The following is a 12594-nucleotide window of genomic DNA, read 5'->3' as shown; positions in this document are numbered from 1 at the left end:
GAGATTCAGTAATACTGCAAAATCCCTCTCCAGGACATGATCCTAACACAGCTGTATTCTCTCTCCAATCTTTCTCTCGACACAGTGTTTTTTCACAATCCCCTTTCTATATCCCAGCAGGGACACTACTCCCTCAGTCCCCTGGATTCAACCCACAGCAACACAGGTGGTGGGGTGTGAACTCTGAAACATCTGGGGCCTCAACCGCATATATACAAAATGTGCGTGGACACGTTTTATTTTTAGAATCTAAAATAATTACACAGCAATCCTTTTCATATTTTATTTTCATGACCATTGCAGGCTGTGGTGGGTTCATATTCCCGAAGTAGCCATACAACTAATGGCCATGCACATCTCTCGTTTATTTAAACCTAGTAGTCTAAATAAAAAGGCTAAATATATATTTAAAGTGTAACGGCTTTCTTGCTGCGAAGGAGAGGCGGACCAAAACGCAGCGTGGTTGCAGTTCATGGTTCTTTTAATAAGAGACACTTAACATGAACAAACTACAACACAATAAACGTGGCAAAACTGAAACAGCCCTACCTGGTGCAATAAACACAAAGACCAGAAACAACCACCCACAAAATACCCAAAGAATATGGCTGCCTAAATATGGTTCCCAATCAGAGAAAACGACAGACAGCTGCCTCTAATTGAGAACCAATCTAGGCAACCATAGACATACAATTTACCTAGACTGGTCACAGCCCATAAACGTACAAAACTACCTAGAAAGGTCCCAGCCCCATAAACATACAAAAACCCCTAGACAAGAAAAAGCATATAAATCCCCCATGTCACACCCTGACCTAACCAAAATAATAAAGAAAACGAAGATAACTAAGGCCAGGGCTTGACATCAAGTTTTGCAATGCCCTAGGCAGCGCAGTTTATAATATACAGTCAAATGTAATTAACAGGTGAACAGTTTATATGTGACATTGAAGTAGGCCTATGTATGTTACTGTAACTAGGCTACCCTATTCCTGCTTGGGGCATTCTGGTTAAATCAATGTTTCCACATTTCCCAGTGGTTGTAATTGTATTTTCATTACAATGTTTCAGAATTCATGGGCAGTCCATCATATTTAGGTTGGGGGAAAAGTTGATGCAAAATATTGTTGAATTCAAACGTCCTGCTGACAGGTCAACACTGTGCCATTATTTAATCATATAGAAACGGACACAAATCATTTTCCAGCTACATCATAAATTACTGTTAAAGAATAAAACATCCTCCCAACACAGTGGTAGTTTATGTAAAATATTTGAACGTATGGGTAGAATACACAGTATTGCTGTGCGATAAGAGTGGGACATAATTGTCTATTTAATCTCAGAGCCTATACCAAGGCAGGACATAGAAATCGAATAATCTATTGAACTAAATATTGAACAACAATTTGTCTTTTGCATAGTGTGGGCTGCGTTTATCCTACTTTTAAATTGTTTCGAATATACAATCAATCTTACTGAATGCATAGACAGGTACTCGCTATATACTGTTGGTAGCATGCTTGTTTAGTTTGAAAGAGTCACTACAAAATATCAAAACGTTCTGCGCACAACTCTACAGAAATGGGATCAAAATAGCCATTGCTCTTTAAGAAACTGCCTTGGCCTAATTCAAATCGTTTTAAAATGATACTGCAAATAAAGAGCGTTATTGGCGCCATAAAATGTATACATAGGTGTTTTCCAGGCAGGGGTTTAATGCTCGTTCACACGCGCAGTTTTATGACAGGTCTTATTTATAACGAGAAATGTATTGTTTTCGCCAAGTTTATACAATATTTGTGTGCGTGCACAGAATTTTCAGAAATGGTGCACTCAGAAATGTAATGTGAAATGTACACAACGGCTATAGATTCCAACCTGGGCAGAGGAGCAAAGGCTCTGTCTGCGCGGTCTATTAAAGGGAAGGATAGCAAAGGCTCCAATATCTCCTCTAGATATAGAGTAAGGGTCTATTACGGGGAAGGGCAGAGATGGCTCCAATATCTCCTGTAGATATAGCCTACAATAGAGCAGGGTAGCCTAGTGGTTAGAGAGTTGGACTAGTAACTGGAAGGTTGCAAGTTCAAGTCCCCGAGCTGACAAATCTGTCGTTCTACCCCTGAACAGGCCCACTGTTCCTAGGCCGTCATTGAAAGTAAGAATTTGTTCTTAACTGACTTGCCTATTTAAATAAAGGTTAAAAAAACATGTTATTTGTGTAAATGGCAGGATCTGCTCTGCTTCTAGTTTCAGCAGCCTTGAGAGTTGGACATGCTTACATATCCACATACACGCTGCCATAGAGTTACATTAGAAGTGCCCATCCAAGAAGGCTCAATGTCATTGGCCGCAGATAAAATGAGGTCAAATCACTACAGTAGCTTTGATTGGACTGATCATGACAACATCATACTTTTAAAATCTTAGCTAGCAGTCATCATCATGAATCAAGTTGACAATCCTTGTCATATGAAGAGAAATTATAGATAAAACATATCTGTGCTCATTGGCCATTGGACATGAACTACACAACAAGTTGGAAATCGCAAATTCAACAATGAGTGGTTTGGAAGGAATCAGTGGCTAACTGCAAGCATTGCAAAGCAATCACTAGCCTGCTATTCAGTGGAGTGGCTGTGTGGTACCAAGTCTGGGATTAAGGGTCTCTTTAATAAGGTTAAAATGATAAACATTCAACATTGGCCATGCTGTCAATGAAGCATGATTTGTGCCAAGCTCAAAACAACTGTTAACTTGGAACTGCGAAATCTGACTTTAGTGATTTTCAGACAACTGGGAACTGGGGAAAAACGAGCTCCGACTGGCGAAATGCGTTTTGAGCGGTCATCCAACTCGGAACTGTACATCTGGAACTCGGGGCTCTTTCAAGAGCCACAACCTGAAGATCACTGATGTCATCATGATTCAACATTGACCATTTTTCATTAGACCATTAGACCATAACAACATTAGACCATAACAACAGACCATAACAACATTGGACCATAACAACATTAGACCATAACAACATTAGACCATTAGATCATAACAACATTAGACCATTTCCATTAGACAATTAGTTGTCTTCATAACAATCACCATAAATCATTAGAGAATGTCAGACTTTGATTGATAAAGTTTGATGACATAAAACATTAGACCATTGACCATAACACCATTGATGATAAAGTTTGATGAAGGACCACTGCGCCACCTTCCTGTTCAAGTGAGCACAACACAACAAGGTGAGGCCAAAAATGTCTTGTATGCCGCTGCATAAATTATGTAATATGGCAGGGAGATATGCATACTGTTGCTAAGAAAGTAATACTAAGTGTTGTGTAGTAAGCTGTTAGTAGCCCACATGCCTCACCCTAATAATTTGGTCTATTTTCCCCTCTTAATTTTGCCTACTGTTCTGACTTGGTGGTGCACATGTAGCCTATAACCTGTTTTAGAGAAATGCAATCATAGAGAGTTGGGCCAGTACCCAAAAGGTTGCTAGATCGAATCCCCGAGCTGACAAAGTAAAAATATGTCATTCTACCCCTGAACAAGGCAGTTAACCCACGGTTCCTAGGCCGTCATTGTAAATAACTGACATGCCTAGTTAAATAAAGGTTAAATAAATAAAATAAAAATTGAATTTTGTAAGAGCTTTCATTGTCTGCTTATATGCCCCCTTAATATATCCTATGGTTCTGACTTGGTGTACAGGGAGAACAATGTAAGAATGGCCCATGTTCTGGATTCTTTCGCTGTACATTTCAAAACCGCTGAGCAAATAGTTATATTGACAACATCCGTCCTAGCTCGCTCATTAATGTCTTTGTCGAAATTACAGATTGCCTCTTATCTGCTTGTCGTCCCCTTATGCCATAGTTTGTACATCTCAATTGTCAGTAGAAACCACATTTTTTTAAGCAAGTCAGCAATATCAGCTTAAAAACAATAAAGGCAGTAAATGAGGCTGAATGAACTGTTTTTCTACCAGACAAGGCCAGGTGTAGCAGTGGTAAGGTGTTGGGACAGCTTTATGTAGACCCTAAAAGTTTGTGGGCACTGTTTTTCACCGTTATAGTGGAACTAATGTATTGTTTATTGTTGTGTTGTGTACTGTAGTTGCGTTGCTGGCATGCACCCCCCCCCCCTAAGATTTACATGCCAAAATCCCCACTGTGTACCCTCACTCTTAATTAATCTCATGTAACTCAACACGCCATACATACATACATACAACTCTTTACAAAATCCTGTATTTTTAGTATGGCAGAGTAGGTGTAACTAAGCCAGGGCTTGGCCCCTCCTGTATATGTGTGTGTGTGTTTGGGGGGGTGGGATGCACACAGGTAAACAGAGGCACCAGGTGGTCCATTTGTCCTGCCAACAGTTATCTGGGGGACCCATACAGGGGCCACTGGGGGAAACTGACTTACAATACAAGCTGTCTTCTAATGTCTCCATAGTGAGTGTTGGAGAGGTGGAGTTTGAGTAGGCTACTTATAACTTAATGTTACAAACATTTTCTCTTCTGGGTATGAAATGTCATTGCCGGGTGAGCCACTCCCTTGTCTGTACATTAACCCTTGTGCTTTGCGGCAAAAAAAAATACATCCATTGTGGTATGGTCAAATTGACCCACACAGTTTAAACACACTCAACTTTATTTTGTCTTGTCAGACCTTTCAGAAATAAGAAATACAAAGATGTTTGATTTTTTTTAAACTCTATATTTAAGAACTATTTGTTAAACATATTTCCTTTCTCCCAAACAAGTATTTTCTGTTTGGAGCTCATTTTGGAGTGTCAGAGATCTGATGCTCTCACACTGAGAAGGAGAAGCTTGGGAAAGCTACTTTTCACCCAAATATAATGATAAAAGTGCAACCAGAAACAGTCAAAACAAAATACATCAAAGACACTTGTTTTTTTTGGGATCTGTGCAAGTATCTATACACATGAAAGCCTCCGGGTCAAAATGACCCACAGCATAAGGTTTGTATACAAAATAGAAATAGACATTCCAAAACATATCAGTGTGTCCACATTTTGAAGCTAGGTTCATGACCCTAAATGAGTAAAAGTAATTTAATTTAATGTAGAAAAATATACATTAATTAGTGTTTTAGACAACTAAAAAGTGGAAATGGGTCAAATTGACCCGCAACATAATATCAGGTTAATAAAAATGAGTAAACGAAATTAAGCAAATGTTTAAAATAGGACACATATCACATGCACAAAGCTAAATTAAATGAACAATTTTGAATCCCAAATGGTAGGCTAGCAGTTATAAAACAGTTCTTTTTAACCGTGAACTATCAAGGACTATGGTATGGTGCGCTCATGTTCGTTAACATGTTCGTTGTCACTTCCTGTTTACAGTAGCCTACTATACACTTGCAAGTTATCACTTTATGCGTTATTTTTTCTTCCCTCAACAACCGTTCTCCGATTCGAATTTGACTGTCGGGAGGGCGGAGTTCAACTCAGTAAAACCCTCCATGTTATAATCTTGAGTGTCAGACAGCACCTTTACCTTTGTGACAAACATCGACGGAGACCTTGTGCCTGACTGTTCACTCTACTTGTAACTCGAGAGAGACTGGTGTCGTATTCATATTGCGTTACCAACCGGAACTGTTTTATGTTCAAATAACGTTTTTGGACTATTTACATCCAAACTATTCAGGTAAGGATAGAGTTATCTCCACATGGAGACGCGATATACAGTTTAAACATGTATGTAGGATATGGAAATGTTACTATGTATCAGGCTAGCCTACTTCGTATGTACAGTTCGAGAGATGAGTGATGTGAAGCTACATTGTTGCCAGCCAGAGAGGACGAATATTAATTTTCAAGTGCGTCGTTTCAAAGTGGATCTATTCTAATTAGCTACTTTGTAAACAATGATCATCATTGGTCAACACCTGGGTCATATTCTCATTTGTCTCGACTTCACGGTTAAACGTTATGTACTGTTAGCAAAGCCTACCACATTTCCAGAACTGAAATGCAGAATTATACTGCTGTTTATTTAAAACATTTCAATCCATGGATAGTGTTTCTCAAAGTAGATGTCAAGGTGATTTAGTTTGCTTGTTAACTAATTTATTTATTCAAATTTCCAGACTGGCATCCTTCACTTTTGCAAAAAAAAATTATGAATAGCCTACAGTAGGGCAGGCTTTAGCCTACATTTTACCAGCCAACACACACACTGCTCTGAAGGAGCTCTGTTTACAGTCTGTCTGTACATGTCTGAACTGGAGTTAGTTTAATTAACTTGTAGGGAAGAGGCGGGTGGGTTGTCACCAACCTTAAATACCTCGGCTGCAGGAGGCTATGACTGAGTGTTGTTGATAGTTCCTGGTCAAGATTGGGCTTGGTTTTGGGTTATCTTGTTCTGTATCTCAGTGAGTAGCCAGCCTACTGTTCCCAGTGATTTTGCTTTTACGAACAGTTTCACAACAAAGTAACTGTGATGAGGATTAAACATCCCGATGAATGTCAGAGAATTCCAATGATTGGCTTGATAGACCGCTCGGGAGCCCTAAGGCACTGCATCTCAGTGCTAGAGGCGTCACTACAGACACCCAGGTTTGAATCCAGGCTGTATCACAACTGGCCGTGATTGGGAGTCCCACAGGGCGGTGCACAATTGGCCCAATGTTGTCTGGGCTTGGCTGGTGAAGGCCGTCATTGTAAATAAGAATTTGTTCTTAACTGACTTGCCTAGTTAAATAAAAATACATTGATATAGGCCATATGTATGTAGAGACAAACTCCTTACTTGTATTATTGAATATTTGTATTAACATAATTCACCCGTCTGTTTCTCAATCTGTACTTAGACAATGGTTGTCTGGGTTTTATTGCAAGCTGTTGCATAAAGCCAGTATTTCCACAGGAAGGATGCTAGAGCTGTTGCAGTCTTCTAAAAATTGTTGTAAGACTTAATATGAACTATAAAAAGACTGGCAATGAGGTGCCAATAACAAGACTTAATATGAACTATAGAAAGACTAACAAGACCCAACATGAACAATGACTGGCAATGCCAAAGCAAGACTTAATATGAACTATAGAAAGACTGGCAATGACAATAACAAGACTTAATATGAACTATACAAAGACTGGCAATGAGATGCCAATAGCAAGACTTAATATGAACTATAGAAAGACTGGCAATGAGATGCTAATAACAAGACCCAACATGAACTATAGAAAGACTGGCAATGAGGTGCCAATAACAAGACTTAATATGAACTATAGAAAGACTGGCAATGAGATGCCAATAACAAGACTTAATATGAACTATAGAAAGACTGGCAATGAGATGCCAATAACAAGACTTAATATGAACTATAGAAAGACTGACAATGAGATGCCAATAACAAGACTCAACATGAACTATAGAAAGACTGGCAATGAGATGCCAATAGCAAGACTTAATATAAACTATAGAAAGACTGGCAATGAGATGCCAATAACAAGACCCAACATGAACTATAGAAAGACTGGCAATGAGATGCCAATAACAAGACCCAATATGAACTATAGAAAGACTGGCAATGAGATGCCAATAACAAGACCCAACATGAACTATAGAAAGACTGGCAATGAGATGCCAATAGCAAGGTAATTAGTGCACTACTTGTTACTGGTTTTGGGTGCTGACAGTATCCATTAGTCATGTTTAGACGGCATGACTAACACTTCACTTGACAATGGCGATAGTAAGGCCAGTGTCATAGGGGCACAAGACCTTTCAGCGCCTGTCAAAACCATAAGGAACAAGACCATGCAAGACTGCTCTATCTGTTTGGATTGTGGTGAACCACGTTGAGTCATAATCCTACGTACAAATGACTTCCATGACACTCTCTCCTCTTCCAGGTGTGTGAGACCTGAGACCTGAGATGGGCCTCCCCTCGTTACTGTGCCTGTGTGTGCTGGTGACCCTGTGTGGCCACCGGGGGGTGCTCTCCCAGGCCCCCTCCTATGGCGAACGGGGCTCTGACCTGGGGCTCCAGGTATTCCTGCAGGTGGCCCGCTCCAGACCCCAGGAGAACGTGGTGCTTTCCCCCCACGGCGTGGCCTCCATCCTGGGCATGCTGCTGCCAGGCACCCATGGAGAGACCCGCAGGCAGCTCCTCACAGCACTCCGTTACAAGAAGAATGGTTAGACTCCCTCAATACTAGTCCTTTCATAGCCTCATCCAGTGTCTCTCATTAAATGGATACTGCAAGATTCTGCCAATTAAGCCACTTTTCTTCTTACACAGAGTCAGATGAACTCATGGATACCATTTCTAACCAATATGGATACCATTTTTTGCAATATGAAGGAAGTTAAAAGGTAGTTTTGCGAGCCAATGCTAACTAGTATTAGCACAATGACTGGAAGTCTACAGGTACGCTAGCATATGCTACTGTACTTGTAGACTTCCAGTCATTGCGCTACCCAGAGTAACAACATGATGACTTGAAGGACATGCCTTCCAGTCATACTCCTACCCAGAGGAACAACAGTTTTCAGAAAATCCCAAAATATCCAATTGAAATTGTCCAACTCTTCTTTCCAGGCCCTTATAAGATGTTGAGGAAGCTCCACAAGATGCTGACAGCCAAGTCCAACCAGGACATCGTGACTATTGCCAACGCTATGTTCTCCCAGCAGGGCTTCCCTATGGAGGAGGCCTTCATGTCTTCCAGCAGGGCCAACTTCCAGTGTGAGAGCCGGACCTTGGACTTCACTGACACCCAGGTGGCTGCAGCCACCATCAATGACTGGGTCAACAACCAGACCAAAGGTGAGACTCCAACTGGAGACAAGCTTACTGTAGGACAGTCAATTTAAACATTACCATAGATCTATAATGGTATGTAATTAGACTAAATTAATTTCACTAGGTCTTGTGGTAATTTTACATTAAATGGGGGTAACTAACTTGTCCTATTAAATTCATTGTTTATTTTGGTCAGTGTGTCATTTTGTTGGAATTATACATTTTCCTGTTCTAATTTACAGGCCACATCCCCACTCTGGTCAAGGCAGACATGTTGGACGGCGCTCTGACCCGCCTGGTGGCCGTCAACGCCATCTACTTTAAAGGACTGTGGAAGTCCCGCTTTCAGCTGGAGAACACCAAGATAAGAACCTTCAACGCGGGAGACGGCAATGCATACAAAGTCCCTATGATGTCCCAGCTTTCGGTCTTCAACATTGGTGAGTTCTGCTCTGAAACCTAAAACACCACTCTGAACCCTTAGACCACATAATTCCATCTTGGCTGTAGTTTAGCCTGTTAATTGACATGGATAGAGTTTGTCATGTTGGCCTAAGAGTAGTCGAGTGGGGTAGTTATCCATGCCTTACAGTTTCAGGACAGAATAGCTACTCTGGACTGTCTGGGATTATTTTCCTGACATGCCTAGTTTATTTCTGATAATAAATTGTGAAAGCCTCATGAATTAAGCATTGCTTTTGGGAGTCATATTTCAACCTCCATTTACAGGGTAAATACTATAGAGCAACACATTTGGCAAGCATATTTCTGACATAATTGACAGGTTAAATCACTTTTCTGTGGGTTGATATGAGTATAATGGGAACCATATTGTTGCTTTATGACTACATATGGAGTTCAGCTTTGATGACATGTTTTATGACTGTTTTACAGCATGATTGTACATGTTGGTGGATTGGTATCACTGTGGTTTTGGCGTCTTTGTCTTGCGGACCACATCCCTACCACAGATTGTCCTGTGAACCAACAAACGTCATCCTTCTCATTATGCAACTAAAGCCAAACTTGACTAAACTCTTTGACATGCAATATTCATGTCACTATAGAGGAGAGATATAGTATCCTCATAAGGGTGTTGAATATTGTCCGAATTTCAGATAGACCAATAAACACTTCTTAGCCTACGGTATGGATACTCCTGACCTCTTATCTCCTAGGTCTGGCCAGCACACCCCAGGGGCTGAATTATAAGGTCATTGAGCTACCGTATCACGGCAACAGCATAAGCATGCTGATCGCCCTGCCATCGGAGGAGGACACGCCCCTAGGTGATGTCATTGCTCACATCAGCACAGCCACGGTACAGAGCTGGACCAAGCTGTTGCACCAGAGGAAGGTCCGCCTGCTGCTGCCCAAGTAAGACCCAAACGCAACCCACTCACTGGTTCAAAAACCCTTACCCAGGATTCTGTTCAGTAGGACGCAATGTTCAGTAGGACGCAATGTCCTGGACACATTGCAGGTAAAAATATATTGTATAGAGCTGACATTATTGCCCACTACATGACAGAGAAGCGTGTCTGTAATGTTGCACCCCAATGACCAAGTAACTCCCAAGTATTGTTGCAGGGACGGGTCAAAGACAATACACACCCACTCCTGACTCTTATTTTAATAATATTTAATTAACCTTTATTTAACTAGACAAGTCGGTTAAGAACAAATTATTTTTTACAATGATGGCCTACCCCGGCCAAACCCTCCCCTAACCTGGACTATGCTGGGCCAATTGTGCGCCGCCCTTTGGGACTCCCGATCACGGCCGGTTGCGATACAGCCCGGGATCGAACCAGGGTCTGTAGTGACACCTCTAGCACTGCGATATAGTGCCTTAGACTGCTGCACCACTCGGGAGCCCTGTGGCCAGGAAGCACTTCCTATCAGCAAATAACACACCTGCTAACACTCCTAGCTTCAACATTTGTACTATTTGTTATGCGTATGAAAAGTCTTCACTAATTGGTGAATGAAATGGTCATTACATCATTGGCCTGTGTGTGTAGGTTTACTGCTGAAGCCGAAGTGGACCTGCGAGCCTCCCTCTCAGCCCTGGGGATAACAGACATATTTGATGAGGGCAAAGCCGACTTCAGACACCTCAGTGAGTGGAACTGGGATCATACATAAAAAATCACATAGAACTGTAAGGTCTTCTTTCTGACAGTGTATCAACCAACCATTGGTCTCTGTCTGGCTTGACACAATGATGACTGGTGCTAATATATGAAAACATTGTTGACTGTTTACTGCAATGAGAGCTCCAAATAGCCATGATTCATGTCTAGCTGTCCAGTGTGAAGTGGTGAAGAAGCATAAGATGTTATTTTCCTCTAACGACTTCTGCAGGCTTTCTAATATTATGGACCAGAATTAACGTGTGCAGACTTGTTGTCCTCTAGTGCCACCCAGTGGAACATTGTTTTTTATCAATGGAACTTTACAGCACTTGAATATTTTGTCATCTAACTTTTCCCTCAGGTACAGAGCCTGTGTATGTATCTAAAGCGCTACAGAAAGCTAAGATAGAGGTCAATGAGGATGGAACCAAAGCAGCTGCTGCCACGAGTGAGTGTTTGTTGGTTTAGTCATTTTGTGTTTGTATTGAATTGAGTTGCGCATCTATGTGGATACTCTCTCTGAATATTAAAGATAAGGCAGGTTGAAGACATGTTTTGATTTGTATTTATCCTTTTCCTCCAGCTGCCATCTTAATGGCCAGGTCTTCTCCACCTTGGGTCATCGTAGACCGACCCTTCCTCTTCCTCATCCGGCACAACCCAACAGGTACAGCATGCTGTCTGTCTGGCTCTCATTTTTCTGTAACTTTTAGAATGTACTCTAATCATTTCAAAAGACTGATATCCTCTTTGGCAAAGATCATTAGTTGTTTTCTCTAGCAGTTGTGTAATTGAAATCGACATACATCGGGAAGGTCATATTCTGTCTTTGGTTTTCTTTCTTGTTGACATGCACAATATGTTAATTTCCTTCTATTTGCTGTATAATTACTTATTGTTTCTTTGGTCCTCAGGTACGATCCTCTTCATGGGCCAGGTAAATCAGCCTTGAGCTTTTTCTAGCTGAAGATGTCCCTTTCCCTGGAATGTGCCTTCTGAGCGTCAGAATAATACATTAATATACACTGCACACACTTCCTTGCTCACATGCAAACACACACAAACATACTCAGACTTGTATTTTTGCCATCTGGAGATTTGTGTACAATATGGACATATTATGATGCTATTTGTTTTAAATGTTTGCATTTTATTTGACCTTTTCTATGATCCATAATATAGTGTTCTGCAAATGAGACATTTCCGTAGTGTTTTAATTATCCTTTGTATACTTTCTAGAGTACTTGCTACCTTTTTTTTATATGACCCTGAATGTCAAACGTGTATATTATATGGGGTACATTTCAGTTTGAATTATTGTTATTGGTGGTTTTACATGTTCAGTTTCAGATTATAAAGTTACACTCCAAGTCACTGAATTCATTTAGCCACTCAAACCCATGTTTTGATATGTCAATCATCTGCATTAAACTCTGTTTGAGTACTCTTGTACTTTGTTTTTTTTCTCCAAATGGAATGTAACAATTACCATCTGTTATTGAGGTGGATGAGTTGGTACTTTAAAGAATTGAGGGGTGTGCTTAAATAAACATCCTTTCTCTTGTATCAATCAAATATACAAAACATTCCATAAAGTAAATTAATGTATTTATAAAGTTATAGCTATATGTAAAGGATACCTTCTATTAGGGAAAAGT

General features: G+C 40.6%; 1 protein-coding gene across 1 annotated transcript; it reads left to right on the top strand.

Annotated features, from left to right (window-relative positions):
- Positions 1-5382: 5382 nt before the first annotated feature.
- On the top strand, positions 5383-12385 carry LOC123992597 (glia-derived nexin-like). The gene is made up of 9 exons (XM_046293858.1): positions 5383-5695; positions 7906-8190; positions 8595-8822; positions 9041-9238; positions 9977-10175; positions 10823-10920; positions 11298-11384; positions 11520-11603; positions 11851-12385. The coding sequence occupies exons 2-9, from the start codon at positions 7929-7931 to the stop codon at positions 11886-11888; spliced, it is 1194 nt and encodes a 397-aa protein (XP_046149814.1). The 5' UTR covers positions 5383-5695; positions 7906-7928; the 3' UTR covers positions 11889-12385.
- The last annotated feature ends 209 nt before the right edge of the window (positions 12386-12594 follow it).

The sequence above is a fragment of the Oncorhynchus gorbuscha genome, linkage group LG13, assembly GCF_021184085.1.
Source record: "Oncorhynchus gorbuscha isolate QuinsamMale2020 ecotype Even-year linkage group LG13, OgorEven_v1.0, whole genome shotgun sequence".
Taxonomy (NCBI): domain Eukaryota; kingdom Metazoa; phylum Chordata; class Actinopteri; order Salmoniformes; family Salmonidae; genus Oncorhynchus; species Oncorhynchus gorbuscha.
Note: the sequence above shows the minus strand (reverse complement) of the source record. Positions and strands in the feature narration are given on the sequence as shown.

Bases quoted from the DNA above. Each gene is read 5' to 3' on its own strand.
- LOC123992597 (XM_046293858.1), top strand. From the start codon at position 7,929: ATGGGCCTCCCCTCGTTACTGTGCCTGTGTGTGCTGGTGACCCTGTGT. The intron at 8,191-8,594 runs GTTAGACTCCCT...TCTTCTTTCCAG, and splicing joins ACTCCGTTACAAGAAGAATG to GCCCTTATAAGATGTTGAGG. The intron at 10,921-11,297 runs GTGAGTGGAACT...CTTTTCCCTCAG, and splicing joins AGCCGACTTCAGACACCTCA to GTACAGAGCCTGTGTATGTA.